Raw genomic sequence first — 24,873 nt, 5'->3', positions numbered from 1 at the left:
ACATCCTTTCTTTCTTTACTCTTACCAGCCCCTCCCCAAAGAACTCCCCCACTCAAAAATAACAGTACACAGAAAGGAAAGTATAATTTATATGTACAACCGATAAACCTGATACAGAAGAGGGGATTGGGACAGACCAGGAGTGGGTGTGAAGAGACTGGGAAAGGGGCAGCAAGAAAGTGAAGGGGCAGCAAAGAGGAAGTGGGGGGTTCGCCATGCAAACTGCCACTCTCCTCAGCCCCTCCTGGAGAGGAGGGTGTGCCCATGTCTCCCCACCCTGCCCTCCACTATTCTGCTCTGGTCCCATAGGCAAGGCAGTCCCTCGACTAGGCCCCCTGCCTGACCCACTCAAATTTGGTCCGTACCCAGGCCTTCAGGAGCAGGGGGAGAAGTCCTCCAAGAACCTGGGCCCCAAAGCTGGAGGCTTCCCCAATATCTGGCCCGTTGTGTTTTCTCCCACCCTTTCTATGTTACTTGGGTCCCTAGGACAGATCGGGGAGCTCCTCTTTGGCTTGAGGGAGTATCACCCAACCATTAGACTTTGTAGGGTGGTCCTTGGTCCCTGGGGCGGGGGGGTGGGGGGAAGATGCCCAACACAAGATGCCAGTACACAGGAGGTAACTGAGCCAGTGAAAGGCGCCTTTATTCTGAGGCGGAACAGCAATTGACTCCCTACCTTGTAACTGTTCTACCCTCCACTTGGGGAGAGGTAGGGGAAGGAAACATGCAGTCACCCCTCCTCTTCCCTTCCTCCCTCCCAGGGCTCACTGTCATCCCTATCTCAAGTCCCCCTCCTCTCTTCAAACCTCTTTTCCTTGGAAAGTTTCTAATGGCCAGGCAATGCTAATTCCCCACTCTTGCACAAGATGGAGCATATATTGAAGAAATAAAGACTGGGGAGGCTCCACCTCTTTCCTCCCCACAACCATTTATTGAGAAGCTATGTATGTTTGGCAGTGGGGGATAAAAGTACTTGGAAGACCCTGCTAACCATCTCCCACCCAGACTTCCTCTCACCAGCACAGTCTTCAAAGCGTGGGGGGAAGTGTGCAGGAGTGGAGAAAGACAAAGGGCCCTTCTTGAAGAGAGGCGTTGTAGAGGGGCGAAGGGGCTCCTAGCCCAGTGGTGGCCCAGGGGATGGAGAAGGCGGAGGATTGGCAGCAGGCCCCAGAGACTGAGCTGGGGGTCGGCCTCGGGCACGGGGCCTGGGTGAAGGGCAGGCCTGGGATCCGGTCAGTCGTCTATACAAATCACCTCCCCGGCTCGGGGCTCCTTCCGATCCAGCCCGTCTGGCACTAATGCCCCCACCATTTCCTTCTCCTTCTTCACCAGCACTGGAGGGCCGTTGGTGGCGGCTGTTTGGGAAGAAGGTAAGGAAGGGTCAATCCCTACTTCACTCCCAAACATCACTTTCCGACAATAGTATAGTCTCACTTCTAGGTCACCTCATGCCATTTCTGATTGTGCAGAGTAGGGGTGGGAAAACAAGGTTGAACCCCTCCTCCCTGAGATTCCTCTTGCCTGCATGATTGAACACATGTTTCAACTCTCATCATAACCCCTTCTCATTTCAGATTCTTTTTCTCTGAAGGAACCCAGATGGAGGAGGCTCAGGTAAGAGGTACCAAGCCGCAGAACCACTGAAACCCTGGATGAGGTTTTTGACGATGGGAATGGAAGAGAAGTTAAAGGGATGGGAAGAACAAAGCCCAGAACAACTCCATTCCATAAAACACTGGTACTTCCAAAGAAATGAGATGGGATATAACAGTAAAAGGGTAGCTGAGCAGTGATGAATGGGAAGAAATCATCAGCTGACCTGTGATGAAAGACCCTGCAGGCATCTGGCTGTAATTGGCGCCTGCGACGGCCAGGGCCCCTACGGGAGCGGCGCTGAAGGCTGCCCCGTACCCCGGAGGTGTAGCGTAGGGACCCGGGGGGAAGGCCTGAAATAGAGAGCAAGCCCAAGTTAGAGGGTCCAGATTCTGAAAGGAAAGCTGTAAAGGAAATGTCATAAGACAAACTCCAGAACTACTGAGGTACAGTATAACATAGGCATGGAGACTCAAGGGTGATGAGTGTGCTGGAGTAAGTCATTTTTTTCCATATTGTACAGAATCAGATGGAAGTGTCTGTATATGTGCAGGAGAAGTACCAACAGGGAAAATGGAGTTAGAGGGAAAGGGGGTTACCGGTGTGGGGTGAGGCTCTGTGCCCTTGCTGGCCAGCCGGCTGAGGATGCTGCGCTCGGACATCTGAAGGCGGGCTGCGATGGGGGGTATTCGAGACAGCGTGGCTGGCAGGCGGGTCACGTCTGCCTTCATGTCGCTCAGCAACTCCTCCAGCTGGTTCAGAACTGGGGCCCGGGCCACAGAGAAAGAAGGGCAAGAGAAAGACAGGGAAAGGAAGAGATGGAGCCAGGAAAAGAGACGAGGAGTCAGATGGACAGATAAAGTCAGAAAAAGAGAGCAAGAGAACACAGATGTCAAAGAACCAGAGAAAAAGAAAAATGATAGATGGAGACAGAAAAAGAGGCGACTCGGGGGAGGGAAAGTTAAGTGTCAGGTAAAGAGGCAGAGAGATCAGATCACCACAGAGAGAGATGAAGAGAGAAGCAAGGAAAAGGGAATTTGGAGAAAAAGGGAGATGGGGAGGACATTTGGAAGACATGGGGGCGGGGAGTTGTCAGAACATCCCATACTGGAAGAATGATGTTTTTGGGTTGGGGATGATGGGGAGGAAATAGGGGGCGTGGGAGGTGGTAAGTGGTGTTAAAGATTTAAGGATCAGGTTTTACATATGTAACTGGGGAGGGAAGTTAGAGGGTCAGCATTACAGATTCGAGGAATCAGAACAGGAATCAAAGGGGCCAGGAGTCAGTCACTACATCAGACAGGATTAGATGGTTAAAGGGTGTTCGAATTTAATCTATTATTTTCAAGGTAAGAGGGTTTGGGAGGAAGGGTTGAAGGTCAAAGGGAAGTTTCATGGGGTAAGGTCAAAGGGTGGGATGGTGGTAGTGCCTCTCTCCTGGGGTAAATGAGTTGTGAGGAATGTGATTTGTGGGACTGGGGTTAAGGATTTTTGTGAACTATATACAGGCCAAGGCCCTCGAGAGGGTGCTATTAGCAGTATGGCAAGTGTGTGGGTCAGTAAAGAAGTTCTGTCCTGTGGAGGGGACATGGCACACTCTCATGGAGTTTTGCGGGGGGGATCCCTCTATTAGGCACTGATGTGAATGCTGTTAGGTACGGATAAGGGCTGGCTGCACAAATCCTAGAGGCTAAAAACCAAGGGGTTGCCAAGTGGTTCAGGGGTGGGGTTAGAGGTCAGAGGGGGGTGGTTCAGAGGGTAAAAGGGTCAGAGGGGAAGATTTTGAGGGGTGCGGGGTGAAGACTTACGCAGCGTTGTGGGCCCTCCCCCGCGCGGGGCCGCCGCGGCCCTTACCCTTGTGCAGTACGGCGTTGGCTGGCTTGTTCCCTGCCAGCGACTCCTTGGAGAGGTGCTGGTGGCTCTCAGCCAGGCACTCGGCCTCGGCGAAGCGGGCGTGGAGGGCCATGGCGGGGTGCGCCGGCTCCTGTGATAGGTTCAGGTAGGCCGCCCGCCGAAGCTGCTCCTCAATCACCAGCGCCTGCTCCAGGAGCTGAGGGCACAGGGAGGGTTAGTGTAAGGACCGGACAGCAGTTGGCAAGTGGATGGGGGGCCCGACACAACACTGGAGACCCACACTGCCCTTACCTCTGGCCAAGGGCATCCCTAGCTCCAAACCAATACTGTGACCCCAGCACTAACCCAGATCCAGACCAGTCCCAAACATGAGGCTACCGTCAAAGTGTTAACCTTTCCCACATCCAACCAGATCTGGTTCCACCACTGACACAAGTCCCTCTTCAACACTGTTTATTTCGTCCCTTATCCCCACCTTAAATCTCCGGGCCAGAAACTTATTTTTCATCTCCAGAAAATTCCCCTTATTGGCTTCAGTTTTAAATGGCTCATTGATAATGGCAAACTGAGCATCATTCTGAATGTCCTGCCACCGTGCATAGCCATGACTGCCGATGAAGGGGACCATCAAGGAATTTAACAGGGATGGGCCAGGCTGTGAACACGTCTGCCTTTTGGCGTGATCTCCCCAAAGTGTGGCGCTAGTCCCCCTTCCCGCCATGTGGACTCCTCTGTAATTCCTCTCTCTCCAGGCTGAGAGAACCGTTTTTTCCCTTGTATTTTTGTTAAAGGATACAGGACAATCCCAGCCAGAAGCCAATAGTCATGTCTTCGGTGCCAGATCTCATTGAGTTTCCCCGAGGAAATAGCTGCTCTTTCCTCATTCTGCCACAGTGTGTGAAGCTCTGAAAAGAGAAAAGAAGATGGATGAGGCATTGGGAGTTTTCAAACCACATCCAGCCCAACAGACAGGTATAGATGAAGGAACTGAATAGTGGTAGAGGACTAAGGGCTCTTTAAAGAAACAGGTCAAGGTTAGCTTAGGGGGGTAGGGATAAAGGTAGTTACAAACAATGTTCAAGTTAGTATTAAGAATTAAGGTAGGATTAAAGATAACTTCGGAGTTAGGAGTACACTTGAGAAGGACTGAGGGCAAGGAGCAGAGACAGCATGTACCATTTCATTAGCGGTTACTTGGAATTAAAGGTAGCAGGAAGCCTCAGGCAAAATGAGAAACCCCATGAGCATGAGCAAATTCCAATGAAGAGTAGGTGGCAGTGAGAGAGACCCCCCCACACCTGTGAAGCCACCATCTGCGATATTGAACATGAACCGCGGCTTCTCTGCCTTCTCCTCACGTCGCCCATTGGACCGTGGCTCGTCTCGAGGAGGCCCAGGTCGAAGCTCCCGGTCCCCTTTTACATCTTCTGCTAGGGCAGATGAGGCAGAGCTCACACCTCAGGACGGGCTTCTCCCAGGTCCCAAGACTATTCCCTGTACTGTACTGACCCTTGAAACAGCTACCCACCCAGGACTCAGGCATTTGGTCCCCCAGATTCCACCTCCCTTGATTCCCTCAGAGACCCAAGTATCCAGTCCTTCTACCCATTACCTCTCTTGCCCAAATCCCCTGTTTCCCTCTCCGGCCTCTCCCTGTGTTCCTGTCCATCCAACGGCTTCTCCTCCCCCCTCTCTCCTGGCGTCGACTCTGTGGCTGTGGGAGGGGGTAGGGGACAGGAGGGAAGATGTCACCCTCATTCCCTGACCCCAGAAGAGGGAATCCTCAAATTTTAAGCCACCCATTACCCCTACAGCCATGTACCCACCTGACTTCTCTCTGTCCCCCTGGTACCCAGGTTCAGGCTCCATCTCTACAGGTAATCCTGGCACCTCATCCTCTAGAGGAATCTTCCTTGGCTCCAGCCGCTCCCCAAGTGATGGGGCTGGGCTGGGGGCATCAGCCTGGAAGAGAACAATGGACCAGGATGAACTGAAGAACTTCTAGAGCTCAACCTCCAAGATCCCCAATTCTCTTCCTTCAAGGGAGCCAGGTAGTCACACACCTCTGTCTCCATCTTCTCCCCAATTCTGCTATTCTTCTCTGGCTTCTCCTCTTGGTTTTCAGCTTCATCTTTCTCAAGTGGTGTCCTTATGCCATCTCCTTTCTCACTTGGAGCTGGAGTAGCTACATGGAGAAGGCAGAGTGAAGGAGGCAGAAACCACCCTATATTGACTCCTATTTCTTTATGTCTGGCCCCATCGGACAATGGCCTCATCTCCATCTCTCCCACCATCCTGATCCAATTACCAGGTTTAGAGGTACAAGGACTGTTTGTAGCAGAAGCTTCAGGGGTGGTAGGTGACGTTTTGGTAGGAGAGGAGGCTCTGGAGGAGCGCTTAGAGTCGGCACTAGGGTCGGGCATCAGCTCAGGCATCGACCAGCGCCCATTGATGTGCTCAAACTCCTGTACCTGAAGGCGGAGGGGGTAGTAGTAAAGTGATCAGCTCCGCACTGAAAACATAGGAAGCTCCAATCCCGTCTCATCTCTCACCAGCCTCAGTCTGGAACTCAGGGATGCAAGGCAGAGAAAAAACAGGGCCCAAGGAGGCCGGATTGATTCTTTTGGTGAGGGGAAGATAGATACCTTCTTCTTAACAAGAGACATGACTCCAATGCGGGTCAACACTTGCTGGCGACTCAGGCCTTCCCGAGGGACTCCGTCAGCAAACGTTTCCGAGCCATCTGCCCCAGGCTCACAGAGATGGCGCATGAACAAAGACACATAGGCCCTAAGGAGCATGGGGGTGGAAGGTAGGTTAGGAGAGCCTTAGGAAGGACACAGTGAAGTGAGGGGGGCACAAGGATTACCAAACCCCTAGATCCTAAACTCCCTGGGTGCCTCCAGGAATCCTCCCCTGGGCCTCTCAATCTCACCATTACTAGCCCTATAAATCCTAACCCCCAATCTGCCTCTTGCTTTTCCACTGTCTCCTTGGCTTTGGTACTTCACTCCTAGGCCCCATCAGTCAGCTATTCATCCTTTCCACCAGCTCCCCTATCCGCTTATCATGGCCAAGTGAATGTGAGGCGAGAACAGTCCAGGAGAGGCTCCTTTCTTAACCACCTCTCCCACGGGGAAGGAAGCCTGGCCTCTCTTCTCTAGGCTCGTCTGAGGGGAGGTAGAGCAGGCTGAGCTCACCCCCCAGGAAACCGAGCCAGGAACTGTTGTTGTACGGCAGGGAGCATGATGGTCAGTTGAGTAAGGTCACATCATGTGGTAGCCAAAAGGAAGAAAGTAACATCCAAAGCTCTTACCCTTTCATCCAACTCGGGCCCATATCACCCACACTCACTTGAACTCCTTCTCAGTCTTGCCCCTTAGGTCCCGCACCAGCCACTGAGTGGTGAAGGCATCCTGCGGTGGCATCCCCCAGCGCATGACAGCATTGAGGAAAGCCTTCCGCTGACGGGTGTTGAATCCCAACACCTGAAGACGGGGGTGAGTGTTGATGTCCAGGGAACTCATTTCTTGATCCTTTCTCCCCTCAGTGATTAAATTTCCAAACCCCCAGCCTTTATTTTCTCCTGAGGAAACTCTCAGGGGCTTGGGCCCAGCTCTCACCTCAATGTTACCCCCAACTCGAGCCAGAAGTGGAGGCAGTGGTTTATCCTTTTCATTACGGAGCTGCCTCTTTGACTGTCGACGCCCTGGGCAAGGATAACGCCAGTTAGTAGATCCACCATCTTCTCCACCTCCCAGCCTTCCCAGCACCCCATTCCCATAAGATACAGAACTCAGGGAAGGCCTGTGTCATATCTGAGGCACATCCAATTTTCTTCTAAGCACTTACAGAACTACTAACTCAGTAGATCTAAAAGAATCAAGTCATACTAAAAAAATTAAAAGCAAATATTTGATGCAAGCAAGATTACTAAGAATATAAAATGATAGAACCTTTCTTGATCTCTCATCTAGGCATTTAAGCCTGCATGGTTATATACTCCAAATTTTAACAGTGGTAAGACTGGTTATTTTTTTTTCACATCTTTTTGCTTATCTGTTATCTTTACTTTTTCTACAAAAAAAAAAAAGCATTATTTACATAAAAACTATGGGCTTAAAGGACCATGGGAAGTGAAATGGGAAGAGATGTGATAGAAAATCAGGAAAAGAGATGCCACCTTCAGGACGCTCATCAAAGTCTTCATCCTCCTCCTCTGATCCTACTGAGTATTCTGACTGGTTATCTGCGAGGGGAAAGGGTTTAGTGGTCAGTGATGGCTCCCTGGACAAGCCCCTGCCAGGACCTTTCCACCTGGATACCTCTTCTCGGAGACTTCTGCACCTTCACTCTGACCTTTGTCCTCCTGAGGATGATGAATAACTGCCCACAGTCTGACTTCAGGGCCACATATCCTAAACCATGTCCAGTTACCACCCACCTTATCTCTGGGCACCTCCTGAATCCTGTGTAACTTGCTCTAAAGAAGGGCTCGTGGGTGTCCACATGAGGCCTCCACAACCACCAGATAGTTTAGATTGCCTGCAAACCCACCTGGCCTCAAGGTAGCTCCTACCGATACTTTCTAATCTCTTTCTCTTTTAGTAGGGAAGATCCTGACCTCTAGGCCTCTCTCTTTCCCACTAAATACATCTAGCCTCCAGGCCCCTCCTCAGCATTCTTCATTTTTCAGTTCCTGTATTGGGGGCAGTCCTCACCTTGGTCCTCCTGAGCAGCATCATTGTAGTTAACTTGCTTTCGAACCCTCTTGCCCTTGCCAAGATTCCGGGCTAGGTCTTCCTGCTGTTGCTCATAGTGATGCCTAAGCAGCTTCTCCCAGTAATCAGGATCCACATTCTCCTCCTGCTTGATGATCTCTCGTTCGATCTCCTCAATCTGAAGGGCAGCAGAATGAATGCTGGTGGCCTCTGTCTTCACCCAGTCCTTCTTCCTTCTGCCTCCTAGATCTCTTTAACTCTGTAAATTTTCTGGACATTGCATTTTCCTTTCCCTTATCTACTACCTGCAGAATACTTCTCCTCCTTGTTATTTCTCTTTTCTAAGCCTTTCCTCTAGTGCCCTCTGCATCCCTCTTTCTCTGACTCAGAGAGTATCCCTCCATGTTTATTGGTGCTTTCTGTGCCTAAGTCTTTCTCCGAAATCCAGTTTTACCCATTAGACCAAGAAGTTGGTTACGATCCACTACTACTCTTTGCTGGGCACTATGGCTATGGAATCAGATTTTAAAAAATAAGAAGAAAGGAGAGTCCTCCTACTTTGAGATCCAGTAAAGGACACTGCCTGGCCCCAGCCTCTCACCTTGTCTTCCTCTCGCACCACGTACTGGGCCACCTTGAAGGAACTGAGATATTCGTTCATGTTCTGCACGTCGGTGTCCTCAGTTGCATCCTGGTTCCGGTCCAACAGCCGAGCAATGGCCTCATTGTCGTAATGAATCACACTGCTATCCTCCTCTTTATTCTCCCCTGGTGGAGATGGGGAACAAGAGGGAACTCTATGAGTTCCAACCAGAACCTTGGGTAGAACTTTAGGAAGATGATAGGAGAGCATTCTACTTTGCTTCCCTTCCACAGAAGCTCTGGAGAAGACCCTTTCCCTGGGAGTCTATGAAGAGATTTGTTGGTTTTCAACCCTACATGTAAGGAAAGAGGCCAAATTTCCTCCACAGACTGCACAGAAGAGTTTTTCTTGAAGAGTTTCAGAAGAGAAGTGCTTGCAGGAGAGCAGGGGGCTGCTTTCAGGGAGTTGCAGAAAAGATTCTCACCCTCATTTTCATCCTTAAATAGCTCCTCAGTGCCAAATTTGAGGATGTCATCCAGCTCCTGCTTGGACATAGAGCCTGCCTTGGAGCCCAGACCAGGCCGCACCACCAGATGTGTCAACATCATCTTCCTCTTGGCCACTTGTGTGATTCGCTCTTCCACTGATGCACGAGTCACAAACCGGTAAATCATCACTTTGTTGGCCTGGCCAATCCGATGAGCACGGCTAAAGGCCTGCATGGGTGGGAGAAATTGGGGATGGGCCAGGGGTGTGGCAGGGGAGACAACACCTACATGATCTGGAAAGGGAGCTGGCAAGGAAGGATCTTCTATCCTCCAAAAGGTTTATTTCTGACCCCGAAGCACAACAGCCTCCTCCATGAACCCATGTCTCCTTGCCGAATGGTGCAAGAGTTCTAAGAGGTGAGTTCCCACCTGGATGTCATTATGGGGGTTCCAGTCAGAATCGAAGATGATGACAGTGTCAGCAGTGGCCAGATTGATGCCCAAGCCCCCAGCTCGAGTGGACAGGAGGAAGCAGAACTGTTGGGCCCCAGGAGCTAGGAGGTGAGAATTAAACCAAGCTTTTCTTGTAGCCAGTATTTCTGTCTACCTACTCCTGGATAGTCCCTGACTACAAACAACTGTGTCCCCAACTCAAAAGCCCAAGTGGCTAGTTTCCTCCCAGGCCAGCCCCCTCCCAACCCAGGGACCTAGGCACAGGTTTCTTGGGCCTCCCACACCCAGCAGGGACCAAGGGTTCTCGCCCCCTCACCATTGAACCGATCAATGGCCTCCTGCCTCAGGGCACCAGTGATGCCACCATCAATGCGCTCATACTTGTAGCCTTCGTAGTCTAAGAAGTCCTCTAGCAAGTCTAACATTTTGGTCATCTAGAGCAAGAGAAACAGGAGTCTACAATGACGAGGCAGTGGGGTGGGCCCTGTCTGTTCTAACTATTCCTTTACACTCTCTCAACCCCAATCCTTATACTTGTACCCCTGCCCTGTTCTATGCTTCCATGGTGCTGCTTTCCCCACCCCCAACTATTCCTCATTCCACATTCTTGTCATACTCTCTTGATTAAAGATAATTTTTCCTAAGGCAGAGGTTCTTCCCTGAGACCCATGAAAAGGTTTCAAAGAAATCTATGAACCCCCTGAAAACCTGTACACAATTGTATAATTGTGTATGCAGCTTTTCTGGAGAGCAGACCCATAACTTTCATCAGATTTCCAAAAGGTCTGACTTTCCTCCCCTCCCCAAAAAGGTTAAGAAAAACACCAGGCCCCAGAGACCTCCTTGAGGAGGCAGATGGCTCACCCTCCCCGTTCCCTCCATCCAGTTTAAAAGAAGGTGGACTACAACTTCCAAAGAACAGGGATCAGAAGCCAAGAGGAACTTAGCTATACCAGAAACTCTTAAGGGTATCATATCCTAACCTCTGATACCATGGCAGCCACAGGAACGAGGTAAAGGATTAGTCTGATGGTGAGAATGAGCTACAGGGCTGGGTCACCTGCGAGAAGATGAGCACTCTGTGTCCTTGCTCCTTCAGCTTCCGTAGCATCTTCTGCAGCAGCATGAGCTTCCCAGATGCCTTAATAAGTGCCCCACCCTCATAAGCTCCACTGGGGAGCTTTGGAGACTCCTGAAAAGTGAGGAAAAAGGAGTCAGGAAATGTGTCCCTACATGCTGACTGTGCCTAGAAAGCTGGAAGCCCAAATCCAGCTTCCACAACTTTTAAATCCCTACTTCTCTCAGAAATCCAGTTCCTGGCCTTCCAGCCCAGCTTCAGCTCTGTGCTTAACTCCTCCCCCTTTCAAAAGCCAGGCATTCACTCAGTTTCCAGCTCTTGTATCTACCATAGCAGCCACAGGAAAGAGGTATGGATGGTTGCAGCACTTCTTAAGGTCCATCATGATGTTAAGCAGAGAAACTTGATTGCCACCACCTCGCGAATTCAAGGCCTCAAAATTTCGAGTCAGGATATACTTGTAGTATTTCCTAAAGACCAGTGTGGGGGCATAGAAGAGACATAATAAAGGAAGAGATTGTGATGTTGCAGTTGGTCGGCAACTTTCAGAAAGCTGCCACCAAATCCCCAACCCCTAGTCCAGATTAACCCGCCTTGCATCTCACTTCTGCATGGGGCTCAGCTCCACTCGAACGATGAGCTCTGTCTTGGCTGGCATATTCTTAAAGACATCAGCCTTGAGCCTCCGCAGCATATGGGGCCCCAGCAAATCATGCAGTTTTTTAATCTGGTCTTCTTTGGATATGTCAGCAAACTCTTCCAGGAAACCTTCCAGGTTGCTAGTAGCCAGGAGATAAGGAAATGAATAGCTGTCAGGTTCTTTGCCTTTGACCTCAGGCTCTATTTTTCACTCCAGATGAATCCTCCATCCACTTGTCTTCTCAACTACTATATCTCTCATCTCTGCAGACTACCCTAGGGAACCACTTACTTAAACCTTTCTGGGGTAAGGAAGTTCAGCAGATGGAAGAGCTCCTCCAGATTATTTTGCAATGGAGTCCCCGTCAGCAGCAACTTATGATCTATCTTGTAGCCATTGAGGACCCTGAAAAACTAGAAAAGAGAACAAGGAAAGGCAGAAGAGCCCATCAGTGTCAAGTGGTTGGCCCACAGTATCAACTTTTTCCTGTCTCCAGCTTCCATTTCCTTCAGGATCAGAGACCTCAAATCCCTAGTCCTCTCCCTCTTCCAACCTGGATTTCTTCCTAGAGGTTCCCAGGCATCCTGCCTCCCAGACTGCAGAAACTTTATTTTGTAAGACTAAGGCAATTGGGCATCCATAAACTCAAGTTTCTGAGGTCTGGGTATCTCACTCACCTTGGACTGGTTGTTTTTGAGCCGATGGGCCTCATCCACCACAAGGCAGGCCCAGCGGATGGAACCAAGTGCTGCCTGATCAATGGTGATCAGCTCATACGATGTCAGGAGAACATGGAACTTCACCTGTGCCTCCCTCTGCCAACACAACCATTGTCCATTCAGTTGCCACCTGAAACCCAAGCACTTCTACCCCCATTCTTTACCCAGACACCCTGTTCTGACCATGATTCCCCCAAGGGAGCCAGTAGCCTGTCCTCCAACTTTGACTCCATGCAGGGATTACTGAACATGGCCCCCAAACTTCTACCACTTGTCCAGTATGGACAGATCCATGGACACCCCTGGGAGTACCTGCTACATCTCCAAGACTGGAGTGCAAGAGAGGTGTGAGGCTGGGTAAAGGAAAAGAAGGAGAAAGCTGAGCGGGGAATAAAGAAACAAATCCTGGCTGAGGCAAAGAAATGACGGATCTGAGTGTCTTAGAAGATATGAGGCAGAGGGGCTTACCTTCATCTTAAAAGCTTTCTTGCCACCTTTGATGGCGTTGTCCTCAAAGGAAAACTCGTTCTCACGAATGATGGCCCGGCTGTCCTTGTCACCCGTGTATGTCACCACATAGAACTTGGGTGCCCACATCTGGAACTCCCGCTCCCAGTTAATGATGGTAGAGAGTGGGGCACTCACCAGGAAGGGACCCTTTGTGTGGCCCTGGGAATAGAGGGTAGGGGGGACCATTAGTCTAGATTGTATATCCCAGTCCTCTGCCTGCCATGCCCCTTCCCATCCTCTGCCCTTATCCTCCACTCCCACCTTCCCCAGTCCACGCTAGGCCTCAGCCTGGCTGTCCCCATCAGGGACCCTAGAATTCAGCACCTCCTTATAGAGTGAGTAGAGGAAGACGATGGTTTGTATGGTCTTGCCTAGTCCCATCTCATCAGCCAGAATGGTGTCAGTGCCCTGGGCCCATGAGAAGCGTAGCCAATTCAACCCTTCCAACTGATACATGTGCAGTGTGCCTCCAGTGGCTGTGATAAACCGTGGCTGAGTCTCATACTTTACTGTAGGCTGTAGAGTCAAGAAGTAAGAAAGCTCAAGGGAACTGTCAGCTGCAACTCTGGTCTGGGTCTCCTCCTCCCTCCTCCCTGGCACCAATACAAAGTTGGATTACAATTCCCTCTACTATAACCTGAGCTTATGAAAGTTCTAGTCTTCAGTTTCTCCTTCTCATTCTTTAAAACAACACCCACTAACACCATGGGGAAGGAAACTGGTGGAAGAGTCTTGTGTGCTACCATCTCTAGTGGCTCTCTCCCTCTCATACCGAAATTCATAGCCACTCCTGGGGCAAGGCTGAATAATGAAAAAGAGCTACTGTTCAAAGAGGTTGTTAAAACTCTAGAAAGTTCTATCAGTAGCCCCTGGGAAATAATTAATCACCTTGGCTCCAGGAATGAGAGAAAGGCCAAGTGAGAGGACTTACATCGTTAGTAGGAGAACTGGGAGGCCCATCACCCTGCAGCTCCTTCTTCTTCTTCTTATACTTACGGGGCTGGGCAGGGTCCTCCCCCATAATCAGTTCTCTGGGAAAAGAATCTGAGTGAGGCCTGTTCCTTGGTACCACCCCCCTCTCTTCTGAACCCACTCCAGACGTATCTCCTACTTTCCATAAATATAGATTTTCTTGCATTTCCTTTCTCCCAGACTCTTTACCCTCGCCCCTTGAATTTCACCTCTACAGCCAACCCTTCCTACTCCTGAGCATCCTCTTCCTCATTACTCAGGCTAAATCTTATTTCTGTTCCTCACACTGCCTCTTTACTGACCCCACCTCAAACAACCCAGCCCAGGCTCCCAAATTCTACATCAGGTCTGTCCCTACTGTACCTAATTTTATGCTGGAAGTTTAGCTTTCATGCCCCTATCCTCAGACTTCCTCTAACCCATGACTTGACTCCCTCACCGATGTCTCCAGTAGCTTTGCTTATGGTCTTCATATTCAGGGATGTTCATTTCATCCTCCTCCCATGTGGACTGGTCATATGGCAAGTCTCTCCATTTTACTAAATAGTGGTAATTCCCTTTTTTATCCACACTGTGGGGTAGAAGAAGAAAAATAATATGGATCACAAGTGGGAAGAACTCATAAGAAACACAATTTTCGGCATAAAGAGAATCTGTCACCTAATCCTCAGTGGTGAACCACTGGAAGGGAGTTTAGAATGGCTGAAGTACTACCTTAACTTTTTCAGGATGGCTTTCTAAAAATTGACTGTCACAAAACACCCCTAGATTTCCAATATCTTTTGTCTATCTAATCACTGTTTACTAAGCACCTACTATATGCCAGATGCTGATGATTCAGCAGTGAAGAAAACAGACAAATGGCCCTATTTGCTTGGAGCTCATATTCGACTGGGAAAGGCAACAAAGAAATAGAAAAATAAATATGTAGGATAACAATAAGCAGTAATAAGTACTATGAAGAAAGAAGTACTAGAAACACTGCTCTGAATGAAGCATGTTTTTCATGTTTTCCTTTCATGTTCTGATCCCCAGATTTATGTGTCATTATTTATACTATTAGAGATCAGAGGAAGCAATGATGAAAGTCAAGACTGGGCTGCTTTCTCTATCTCCATAGAAGAAACAAGGCCAAAAGGACTGGGGCTGCAGCAGGAGTTATTCAATTAGATCAATTATTTGGTTAATCAACTAATATGAGGCCACAACTACAACAAGAGGAGTGGCATACCCCGGGAGCAAGGCCTTCCTATGGACCAAGAATTCACCTGTGGTTGATGATACGGTGAACAGTCATCCACTCTGGCTTGATGCCAAAACGATAGTACTTCTCCTCCATCTCAGCATAGTGTGGATCTTTCACCTTGCGCTTGTCACTCTTCCCATCATCCTCACCAGAGCCGTAGTCCAGGGGTGGGGGCTCATCCATGTCATTTTTCCGTTGGTAGTTTCGGTACATTACCAAGTGGAAGATTTCCAGCTGATGGGGTACAGAGGAAGGTGGGAAGAGATAGTCCCACCATCCAGAGGACAAAAAGAATAGAGAAGAGGCCAGCAGGGGGAATGGCATAGGAAAGGGAGCTATGAAAGAAGTGAGATGAGAGACATAATCAAAGCCAAAGCAGGAGAATGAATACAATGAAACAAAACAGAATCAGGACATGGGTGGGGATGTAATAAACAAAAGGAAGCAGGGAATAGGTTTATTAAGACTGAGGATATTGGTAAAACATGGTTAAAACCAGGTAAGAAAAGAGATGGAATTAAGGAAGGCTACGTTACATTTAAGGGAAACAATCTAATGAAGACTGAGATAAAAAGGACTAGAGACCAAGAGAACCACATATGGAAACTAAGGAAGTAGGTACAGTGTGAGGGCTGGAAGCCTAAAGTGAGAGAAAGCAAAGGCTATATGGAAGATCAGATAATACAGGGGGAGGGAGGGAGAAAGAAAGAAAGAGAGAGGGGGTGAGAGTAGAGACAGGGGGAGAGAGAGAGAGAGAGTGAGAGAGAGAGAGAGAGAGAGCGCGCGAGCAAGAGAGAGAATGAATGGCAACAAATGGGGTCACAGGAGAGGGAAAAGGAGAGGACCTTATATGTACCTGAAGCTCCTTGGCCCAGGAGCAGTGCCAGTAGGACAGTCCTACCCACTTGACAAAGAATTCTCGCTCTGATCTGCCTTGAAGAGGACGAGGAGGTGGGGCATCTGGATTTCCATCAGCCTGTTGCGGGGCTGACATTGCCACGGGTGGCTCTCCCCACCGCCAATGCAGGATCTTCTGCACTCGGCCTTTCAGCACGGGGCACTTTGGAATGGACACAAACAAGGAGGAGGAAAGAAAGAGGCAGAAAGAGCCCATCGTTAGAGTAGGAGGAGAGGGGTCCTACAAGGGAATCAAAAGCAAAGTGTAGGGGAGAGCACAGAAAGAAAGAGCTGGACATTTGGGCCCCAGAGATGGGGAAGGAGTCTAGGCTGACAGTAAACACTGAGAGATGGGTACACTCACTGTGCATCGGGGACACAGCCATTCACCGTTGGGGATGTCAGGCAGGGGTGGGTTCAGACAATGAATGTGGTAGGAGGAGATGCAAGCATCACAGCACAAGAGCTCCCCACCATCCTTGCACACGCGGCAGTACTCCATGTGATCGTCTTCTTCCTCCTTCTCTCCTTCTTCCTCTCCTTCCTCTTCATATTCTTCCTCCTCCTCCTTGGCCTCCCACTGTACCCCCTCCTTCTCCTGGGAGACCAAGTACAGATAAAAAACAGATGGGAGAAAGGAAATAAGGAGAGAGACTGGAATACAGGCAAAGATAGAACACCTAAATCCTAGAAAGGCAGAAAAGACTGGTGAGAATGAAGGAACAGGACACCTCAGTTTCCAAAAATGTTGATTTGGGGGGCAAAGAGATGGGGGGAGGACAAACTAGAATCCTGGTCACTTAAACATCTGTTACTGAGAACCTCAGGCATCTAGGGGTAGGAAAAAGACAACTGAAACCAAGGAGGAAATAGACGGGTGGGTCCCCAAGAGCCGTAAGATGGTGGCACCAAGTACTCACACAGTGAGGGCAACTCCATTTGCCCTCAGGAGCCCGGTCAAGCTCAGGATCAAGGCAGACGAGGTGGTAGGCACGAGGGCAGGTGTCGCACAGAATAATTTCCCCACCCTGCTGGCACACCTCACAGTAATCCTGGTGATCCGTCTCGTAGCCATCAACCTCCTCCTCCCCGGCCACTGCAGGACAGCCCAGGACTGTCATATACCCCAGTGGAGGCAAAGGGAACAGAGAGAAAGAAAAAGAGAAGAATTGGGGAAAGGGGGAGAGAGAGAGAGAAGGGTTGAATAAAGTCAAAATTGAAAATAAGAAAGACAACAAAGAAATGAGAGGAAAGCAGACTGACAGGATCACACATGGCAAACACCACTTACCTTTCTTCTTCTTCCTTCCTGGCCGGCCTCTCTTTAGTTTCTTGGTTCGGACAGGGCCATCAGGCCGCCCTGAGGCACTATGGACACTGCCACTGTCCAGGTCTGACTCCTCACCCTCTGGTTCGGGGCCCTCGTCACTCTGAAAAACATACTGCCCATAGCCCCATGGCTGTCAGGAAGGCCAACCTGATTCTACTCCCCTCCCCAGGCCTCTGGCTCCCGCTCTAGCTTCTTCCTTCATGGACCCTGTGTCTGGACCCCCCAGCCCATGACCTTCCTCTTCCTAATGTGTAGCAAACAGGGAGGGGCCACTCACCGAGCCTCCTTTCTTCCTCTTTCCACCTAGCAGCCCTAGTTTGATTTTGAGTGGTGCCATCTTCTTTCCCCGAAGCTTCTTGCGTCCATCAGGCACTCGGGGGCTCTTACTCCGCCTCTTATGGCCTGGACCTGAACAAGGAGTGGTGGTGAGGGAGAAAAACAGAGGTCATGACATCCTGGAATAATGGAGGTCCTCAGGACTCCTCTCTCGGGGCTATGGTTTCACTGAGACCCCTTCCTGGAAAGCATTTCCCCTGCAACAACCAGGACTGAGAAGACAAAAGAGTTCTAGACTCTAATTTGAGCACATGCAGTTTGGAGAATGGGTTGACAGTTGCTCAAACAGGGTTTCTTACCTTTGCCCTCTTTGGTTTTGGCTCTTCGAATGGGTGGGGGCTGGATATCAACAGCAGGGGGGGCTGGAAGGGTGGGGGTTCCAGAAGGTGCTATGGGGGTGGCTGATGAGACAGCAGCTGACACCTGCTCAGCTACAGCTGCGGCTGCTGCCGCGGCCGCTGCCGCTACAGCAGCTGCCGACCCCTTGAAGGGGTTATTGGCGCTGAACTCTCTCCACTTGGCCCCAAGGATGGTCATCATCTTAGACATTGGGATCTTAGGATTCTTCTTAGCAATTAGGGGCCTGTAAATATAGAAGCAGAAGACTCAGACCCTTCACAGATGGTCTGGGAATACAGCCATTTCCCTTCATCAATTAAGTCTATGTACAAGCTAGGATTCCTGAGTGGTGAAAATATGTCCTAATAAGAATATCACTAATTTGAAAATAAATAGAAAGTTAAAAAAAAGTTAAAAAAAAAAAAAAACAGAAGTATAAAAAGAAATGGAAAAAGCAAAATAAAATTTAAACACATGGAAGATAAAAAAGGATAAAACAAAAAGAATGACATCAATAAAAATGCCTTACTTTTGAATACTAGTTCATAGTTCATAAAACTTTCACATATATCTTATTTCATCCACATAGTAATACTATGAGTTGCTATGATTCTCTTCATTTTTCTAAGTTCCATGGGCCCTGATGGAGGGTCCCATCAAGTAGAGTATGATAGGCCATGCTGATTCTGCTCTGCATTGGAGTGTTAGGCTCTTGCAGAGACATGGGTGACCACAGTGCTAACAAAAGCACTGTCTTTAGCAGTGAGGTAGGGAAGATAACAGTACTAATGACAGCTACCAGGTATTGAATGCACTCTAGGAGCCAGGCACTGATTGTACTGAAGTTTCCATTCATTCAAATCTCCCAAAGACTCCTATGAGGTACATCCTATGATATCCCTATATTAAAAATACAAAACCAAAGATCAAAGTAACTTGCCCAAGATGATACCAGGACCTGAACTTCAGCAGGTTGCCTCCAGAGCATTGAACTGCTATGGTAAAGTGCCTGCTCCCCAAAAGGCATCTCTGCTATTCTCTACTCTACGTGGAAACCACTGAAGCTCAGGCTCTGCTGCCAGCAATGCATCCTCCATTATTACCAGGCCTAAGGAAGAGGCAGAGGCCTTGATAGTTGAGCAGAAGAAATTGGGGAATGATGATGTTATCTCTCAGAGAACATTCTATGAGTCAGAGAAGTTATGCAGAGGAAACTGGAACTCTTAGAGCAAGAAGGGCCATCAGTCCTCACTATGTTCTGTCACTAGTGTTTTCTAACCTAGCACTGCAATTATGATCTCTTCCAGTGAAGGATTCCTGACTGGAGTCCTTGGGTACTTAGAAGTCCAGGAATTCCCTGAAATTATATGTGGAATTTTGTGTGTATGTGTTGTGAATTCCTCTGGAGATCAGTTTCTTAGCTTTTATCAGATTCCAGAGGGATCTAGGGCCTCTCAAAAATAAAGTGTCTGTTCTCGAGGACTCTCCAGTCCCACCGCACCTCATGAACTGGCTAAAGGCTTTGTAGTTGGTAAGTGTATGGTAATCCTCCTCAGAGAATACATGCTCCACGTCCTCCAGGCCCCAGGTCAGAAGCAGAGTTGCTGATGACTTCTGTTCTACCTGCTGGGAGAGACTGGGCTTCAGTGAGGTCAGTGATTCTCTAGCCTCTATCCTGGGCCCCCTACATGGCTCCTCTACCTACCCACGAACTTCCTTGTGCTTTCTGCTTCATGCTCCATTCTCCAGCCCAATCCCCACCCCTCACCCATTATAGCCTCTCTACTTAGCACCCCAACCCCCACCCTGCCAGCGCTCTCCCTCCTCATGCCTGTCTTTAATACTGATTTTTTTTCCCCCTTACTCCCTAATTCTACTCACCTTTTGTCCTCCATCTCCCTCCCCTTTTTTCCGCCTCTTTGTCTTCTTCTCCTTTTTTTCTCGGTGCTTCCGTCTCCGTTTCCGACCTGGTCCAGTTCCATATTCACTGCCTCCGCTCTCTGACTTCTCCCGGTACTCATCTCGCTCAGAACCAAATTCCTCCTCACTATCCTAAGGGAGAGAAATGAAAATAACATTTCTTCAGCCCTACCATGTGCCAGGAATTATTCTGAGCACATAACATGTATTATCTCTTTTAATCTTCACAATAATCCCATGAAATAGTAACTAGTCTAGTTTTACTCATTTTTTTTTTTTTTGCAGATGAGGAAACTGAGGCACAGAGAACTCATCAATTTCCCAAGACAAAAGAGGGCTGCTGGGCTCTGAATTCATGCAGTCTACTTCCAGGGCCTGTGCTTCCAACTGCTTCTCTCTGCTGCTAAGCCGAGTCACATCCAAAACTGGGCTCTTCTCTAGGTTATAGTGAGCAAAGTTAGGGTCCCAGATCCATGAGATACAGGCCAGCAAGAGGAGGTAGAAGTCAGGTCTCCCTGACTTCATTCCCACCTCTCCCACCTCCACCCCTGTTATCAGGACCAGAGAAAATTTAAGTCTGTGGGAATGGGTCTCCTGAGCCTTATTGTAGAGACAGGAGTCCTTAACACTTACAAGCTTCTTGCGTTTTCGGGGTTTTCCTGGCTTGTTCTCCTTCTGCTTCTTAGGTCCTCGTTTTCTCTTCTTCACACCCAATGCTGAAGGCAGCAGCCGAATGTCATCCTTATCTTTGGAGCAGAGAGCACCAGAAAACCTAAGCTTCTAGGTTCCCAGTCTCTGCAGCCCCCTACCTTACCCTTCCTCACTTGCTGGGTTTCTACTTCCCACTCTCTAGGAATTCCAGCATTAACTCCTCTAAACCTTGCCTCTCTTCATTGGATGCAAACAGAGAGTCCTTCGAGTACTCTGGGATGCTCTGGTTCTGAATGGGAGGTCAGGGGTCAGAAGGGAAGAGCAGCCAAACCACTCCCTTCTCTCTCCTCCTACTAACAAGAGACCAGGCTCTAGGCCATGGGCTCTGACTGTGGCAGGTCCTTTCAGTCGTCGCCAGGGCTGCTCCTGCCTTTCCCCTCACTTGGCCAGCTGGCATCCCGCCCAGGAACTGGGGAAGCCATGCCCAGCTGCTGGCCTGGCTTGACCCCAGCACTTGGAATGGGGAGACACAAGCTGGCAGCTCCCTAAGCCAGATGCTGAGAAGGGGGAGCCAAAGGTGGACACCTGGGTTCTCACTCTAACACCCTGGGGCCCTGACATCCTTTTTTCAAAGAGGGAGGCCTCTATTTGTATTTCTGTAGATAATCACCCAGCCTCCTGTCACCCCAACACAGCCTTGTAGGAAAAGAAATCCTCAGCTGGTCATTTTCACTTCTAGCCCACAAGCTCACAGTGCCTGGCTCCTTCATTATACCCTAACCCTACAGGAGAAAGTCTCTACCATTACATAAATATTCTTCCTCCTAAGTAGCCTGGAATCTGCCTTCAAATCTATTTCCATATCCCTGCTCCCTTTGAGAACTCAGAGGCCCTACCCTTTGTCCCTTGGTCTTTTCCTTTGTCTCTAAATTTAGTTCCAGACATCCTGACCCATTCGTATATAAACAGTATGGGATACCCTGCCTATGTATTCTTAAATGCACAAGCATACACACACACTCAAGAGCACAAATCGAGGACAGCCTGTACCTGCTTTCAGCAGAGCTAGGTCCCTAACTTTCTCCCCAGATGTCTCTGTCAGAGACGTCAGGGCTGGTTCTTTCCTCATGTCCCCCAGCCCCATGAGGGTTCTTCCCTCATGTCTCCATGACCCCTGGACAGTCTGTGGAGACAGAAGAGTTACTCCACATAGATGAAGACACTGGTGCCGCACAGATTTGGAGCCCTAGTGGGCCTCCCTCCCACAGCAAACACTAGACTAACCAGCCAGACCTGTCTTGCTCTGGCAGAGGCAGCTGTGCAGGAGGGAAAGCTGAGGCTTGGCCCAGCCCCTTGCTCTAGGACACACAATCCTTCTTCCCACAACAGCCAAGGGAAAATTAAGACCGGAGGCCTCAGTTTCCATTGCCTCAGAATGCCAGCACCTCCTTTCTTCAATGCTACTTCTCATAACTCCAGCATCCTGTGTCCTCTCCTGCAGGAAGACACTCTAGGATGCTGGGCGGGGGGCAGGGGGTCCCTGCAGAAAGCCCTGGGTGTGAAAACAGACTGAGGACTGTAATAGGAAATAGGAAGTCAGCAGCCAGCTCTCCCTAACCCTTGGGACTTCGGTTAATACGAACATGGAAACGGAGCTGTCAGGGCAGTGGCAAGGGCAGGCAAACTGGCTAAGGATCAAGGAAACAGCCTCTGTCACCACCAGCTGGGGGTGGAGCACAAGCACTGGGACCTCACAGCCAGTAAACTCCACTACCCACCCAGCAGGAGGTTTCCGAATTTGGGAAGGCAGTGGTGGGTAGAGGCTAAGTAGAATGGCAAGGAAAGGAAAGGGAGGGCAATAAAGCAAATCCAAGTCCCAACCTCTGTCTCACCAGCCACTCAATGCTGGCCTGGAGCCCAGACTCTCCCACATCCCCGGCTCAGATCTCGGGAAGACCGCGAGGAAGGAGGCTGGGCAAGGAACGGAGGGCGGAGCTTGGCAGCCAAAGAAAGCAGGAGGAGTCTCGCAGCAAGCCTCGCCTCCCGCCCGCCCCTTCTCTTCTAATCTCACCATCAATCTCTCACACATATATTTATTTTTTCTCAAATTCCCCTCCTCCCCCACAACGAACCACCATAATAGGTCTACTGCACATGCGTATTACATGCAGGGGGTGGGTTTGTGTCTTCAGACCTTTTGCACAGAAACTACCAGAATTTTCCGCACCACCCACAATCATTCCCCACCCCCACCCCAAGGAATCACATCTATATATTATGTTATATTATTTCTCTAGACTTGCCAGAAGGGGGAGGGAGAAGAAATGAGTTTTGGGTTTCCTGCTCCCCTCCCCCATCAACATGAGTGCTATTATTTTAAACGTTTAACAATGTAAGGAGACTGGAGAGGGGGGAAGGGATAAAATTGGTCTTGGGTAAGCATGTAAAACAAAATGGTGAGAAGCAAAGCAGTCAGAATGAAAAACAATAGAAAGCTCTAAAACACACAAATTCGTATTCTAGAGGATGAGGGTGGGCGGCCCAAGCAAATTTCCTTGGAAGAGAGTTATTTTGCCCACACTTAGGGAGACAGAAATAATGCAGAGGCTAAAAATATTTTCCCAAAGTTTTACCTCAGTCATCTGAGGGGGTGTATCTAGGTCACTCATTTGACTTGGTGGGCTGAAAGGGAAATAAAACTGCCCTGGGAGACAGAGAAGGTGGGTTTTCATTTCAAATAAAGAATTTAAAAAACATTTGATGTTACTTCTTGTCTGTTCAGAAAGCAAAGAGGGAAAGAGGAGCGAGTATTGACACAAAGACCCAGCTCAACCTCAGATTCTTTCATGCTCCTGTCTCACATACCCAAATCTGGGATAAAAAACACCAAACACCGCATTCCAAGTTCAGACTACAAATAGGTGACAGTTGCCAATACCCTAACCATACCCTGACATCCTTTCCCTCTTTTTAGCTCCTTGGCTCTTTTCCCGGCACTCTTCCCCACCGCCCCCAACAATTCTTTATTTTTTTCTCTCGTACAAATCAGTGGGTTCTCTGTGATAACTTTTTTAAAACTTTTCCCTTTTTCTGGTGGGAGTGGAGACTTTATCCTGTTTCCATCAGACACAGATTCTCTTGTCCTAAGCAAGCATACCATACTACTTAAAGGATATTTGCCACATAAGGCACAAAGATCAATATGACTGTTTTACGAAGAACGTGATCTTAGTCATTTTTAAGCTTGGTGCATTTGTGCTGCCTGGTACCCATGGGGCTGGTGAGATGGATGTCCCCTTTCATTACCCAAGCACGGGGTGTGAACACTCTGAAGATGCTCACCTATCCTAAAGAAGACTAGAAATAACAGGAGGAGGATGGTCTGAGTGAGGCTTTTGCTGGGCTCCTGGTGCAAAGCAGTGGTCTGTCCCCTTCTACCACTGGAAGAGCTGCCCAGAGTGCCCGTGACTTGTCATCCCAGGGTGAAAGGGTGCTGAGCGATGGTCAAGCGGCAGAACAGTTGGGTGGGCAGTTCACGCCCCCCAACGTGGTCAGGGTGTGGGTGGTTTCAGCGAGAGTGAGTGACAGTGAATGGCAGCCACGTGAGAGTCACAGCTGGGCAACACCGCCACCCCAGTTTGACGGGGTCATGGGGGAAGGGGGAGGGTGCACTTGACACAAAAGAACCCAGAGCAAAGGAGAGATGAATGGGGTGGAGTTAGGGGCATCTGGTTTCCCAGACCCTCGCTTCCCGCTCCCCAATCCTAAGTGCCTGCTCTCTCTATGAAGACGCTATGAGAAGCGGGAGTAGGAACAAGTCCGATTCCAGGAAGTGGTCTGCGTGGAGTGTGGCCACCACCTGCCCCTAGTCATCAGCCGCCCACAAACATTCACACGATCCCTCCCCCACATGCCACCAAACGCCCCTGAATTGGCGGGCACCGAAGACCCCGCAGGTGGGGGGGGGTCCGATGGACACCGCCCTCCCTGCCTTCCCGACTCCAGAGAGGGGGTTAGGGCCGCGATCGCCTTCACACGCGGAACCCCTACTTTACCTCACTCCAATCCCACGGGGGCCGGAGCCCAAGGGGCGCCCTAGCGGGCGCCCCTCCCCCACACGCCCCTCCCCCACGCCGCCGTCCGGCCGCCAGGGTCTCCGCGGTCCCTCGCTCGGCCAGGGAGGGGGCCCTGGCTTCGCCTTGGCCGTTTCCTGCCTATCCCCTCCCCGCCGAGGGTAAAAAAAAAAATCTCCTCCTCCTCCTCCCCCGAAAGCCGCGACCGAGTGGCCCGGTCCGCGCGCGCAGCTCGCGCCCAGCGCTCTCCAGCCGGGGCCGCGGCGCCGGCGGCGGCGGCGGCGGCGGGAAGAGGTGGCAGCTGGGGGGGCTGTGGCGGTCGCGGCCCCGGTCGTGGCCCGGCCCGCGCCCGAGTACTCCCTCGTCGGCGTCCTCCTCATAGTCCTCGTCGGCCGCCTCTACCTCCTCCTCCTCCTCGTCGCCCTCTTCTTCCTCTTCTTCTTCCTCCTCCGACACCACCATCTCCTCCT

At 50.0% G+C, this 24,873-nt stretch overlaps 1 protein-coding gene and 1 non-coding gene across 20 annotated transcripts in view; both read right to left on the bottom strand.

Moving 5' to 3' along the window:
* Positions 1-71: 71 nt before the first annotated feature.
* Positions 72-24,873, bottom strand: part of CHD3 (chromodomain helicase DNA binding protein 3) — a 25,087-nt gene continuing 285 nt past the window's right edge. The window contains exons 1-41 of one of the 19 annotated variants that reach the window (XM_011358890.2): positions 22,964-22,987; positions 21,381-21,513; positions 20,313-20,425; positions 19,641-19,811; positions 19,261-19,385; positions 17,720-18,003; positions 17,362-17,492; positions 17,046-17,196; positions 16,675-16,868; positions 16,119-16,352; positions 15,714-15,917; positions 14,880-15,091; positions 14,051-14,182; positions 13,571-13,670; positions 12,964-13,155; positions 12,598-12,798; positions 12,088-12,225; positions 11,702-11,823; positions 11,376-11,549; positions 11,099-11,240; positions 10,753-10,884; positions 10,009-10,126; positions 9,669-9,793; positions 9,236-9,467; positions 8,770-8,936; positions 8,169-8,346; positions 7,631-7,696; positions 7,071-7,156; positions 6,802-6,935; positions 6,093-6,237; positions 5,756-5,918; positions 5,511-5,632; positions 5,274-5,409; positions 5,060-5,161; positions 4,746-4,877; positions 4,244-4,352; positions 3,923-4,055; positions 3,402-3,643; positions 2,193-2,356; positions 1,820-1,946; positions 72-1,355 (exon numbers count right to left, since the gene is read on the bottom strand). In XM_011358890.2, coding sequence (XP_011357192.2) covers positions 1,115-1,355; positions 1,820-1,946; positions 2,193-2,356; positions 3,402-3,643; positions 3,923-4,055; positions 4,244-4,352; positions 4,746-4,877; positions 5,060-5,161; positions 5,274-5,409; positions 5,511-5,632; positions 5,756-5,918; positions 6,093-6,237; positions 6,802-6,935; positions 7,071-7,156; positions 7,631-7,696; positions 8,169-8,346; positions 8,770-8,936; positions 9,236-9,467; positions 9,669-9,793; positions 10,009-10,126; positions 10,753-10,884; positions 11,099-11,240; positions 11,376-11,549; positions 11,702-11,823; positions 12,088-12,225; positions 12,598-12,798; positions 12,964-13,155; positions 13,571-13,670; positions 14,051-14,182; positions 14,880-15,091; positions 15,714-15,917; positions 16,119-16,352; positions 16,675-16,868; positions 17,046-17,196; positions 17,362-17,492; positions 17,720-18,003; positions 19,261-19,385; positions 19,641-19,811; positions 20,313-20,425; positions 21,381-21,513; positions 22,964-22,972 — 6,216 coding nt within the window. In that variant the 5' untranslated portion in view covers positions 22,973-22,987 and the 3' untranslated portion in view covers positions 72-1,114. Of the gene's footprint in view, positions 1,356-1,819; positions 1,947-2,192; positions 2,357-3,401; positions 3,644-3,922; positions 4,056-4,243; positions 4,353-4,745; positions 4,878-5,059; positions 5,162-5,273; positions 5,410-5,510; positions 5,919-6,092; positions 6,238-6,801; positions 6,936-7,070; positions 7,157-7,630; positions 7,697-8,168; positions 8,347-8,769; positions 8,937-9,235; positions 9,468-9,668; positions 9,794-10,008; positions 10,127-10,752; positions 10,885-11,098; positions 11,241-11,375; positions 11,550-11,701; positions 11,824-12,087; positions 12,226-12,597; positions 12,799-12,963; positions 13,156-13,570; positions 13,671-14,050; positions 14,183-14,879; positions 15,092-15,713; positions 15,918-16,118; positions 16,353-16,674; positions 16,869-17,045; positions 17,197-17,361; positions 17,493-17,719; positions 18,004-19,260; positions 19,386-19,640; positions 19,812-20,312; positions 20,432-21,000; positions 21,285-21,380; positions 21,514-22,963; positions 22,988-24,385; positions 24,538-24,657; positions 24,872-24,873 lie in introns of those variants that run through there. The other 18 variants (XM_011358892.2, XM_023529899.1, XM_011358885.2 and 15 more) reach the window with 18 other exon arrangements.
* LOC111738900 lies at positions 6,527-6,666 on the bottom strand. Its single transcript, XR_002780033.1, has one exon.

The sequence above is a fragment of the Pteropus vampyrus genome, unplaced genomic scaffold (assembly GCF_000151845.1).
Source record: "Pteropus vampyrus isolate Shadow unplaced genomic scaffold, Pvam_2.0 Scaffold44, whole genome shotgun sequence".
Lineage (NCBI taxonomy): Eukaryota > Metazoa > Chordata > Mammalia > Chiroptera > Pteropodidae > Pteropus > Pteropus vampyrus.
This window is presented reverse-complemented; position numbering and strand designations above follow the sequence as displayed.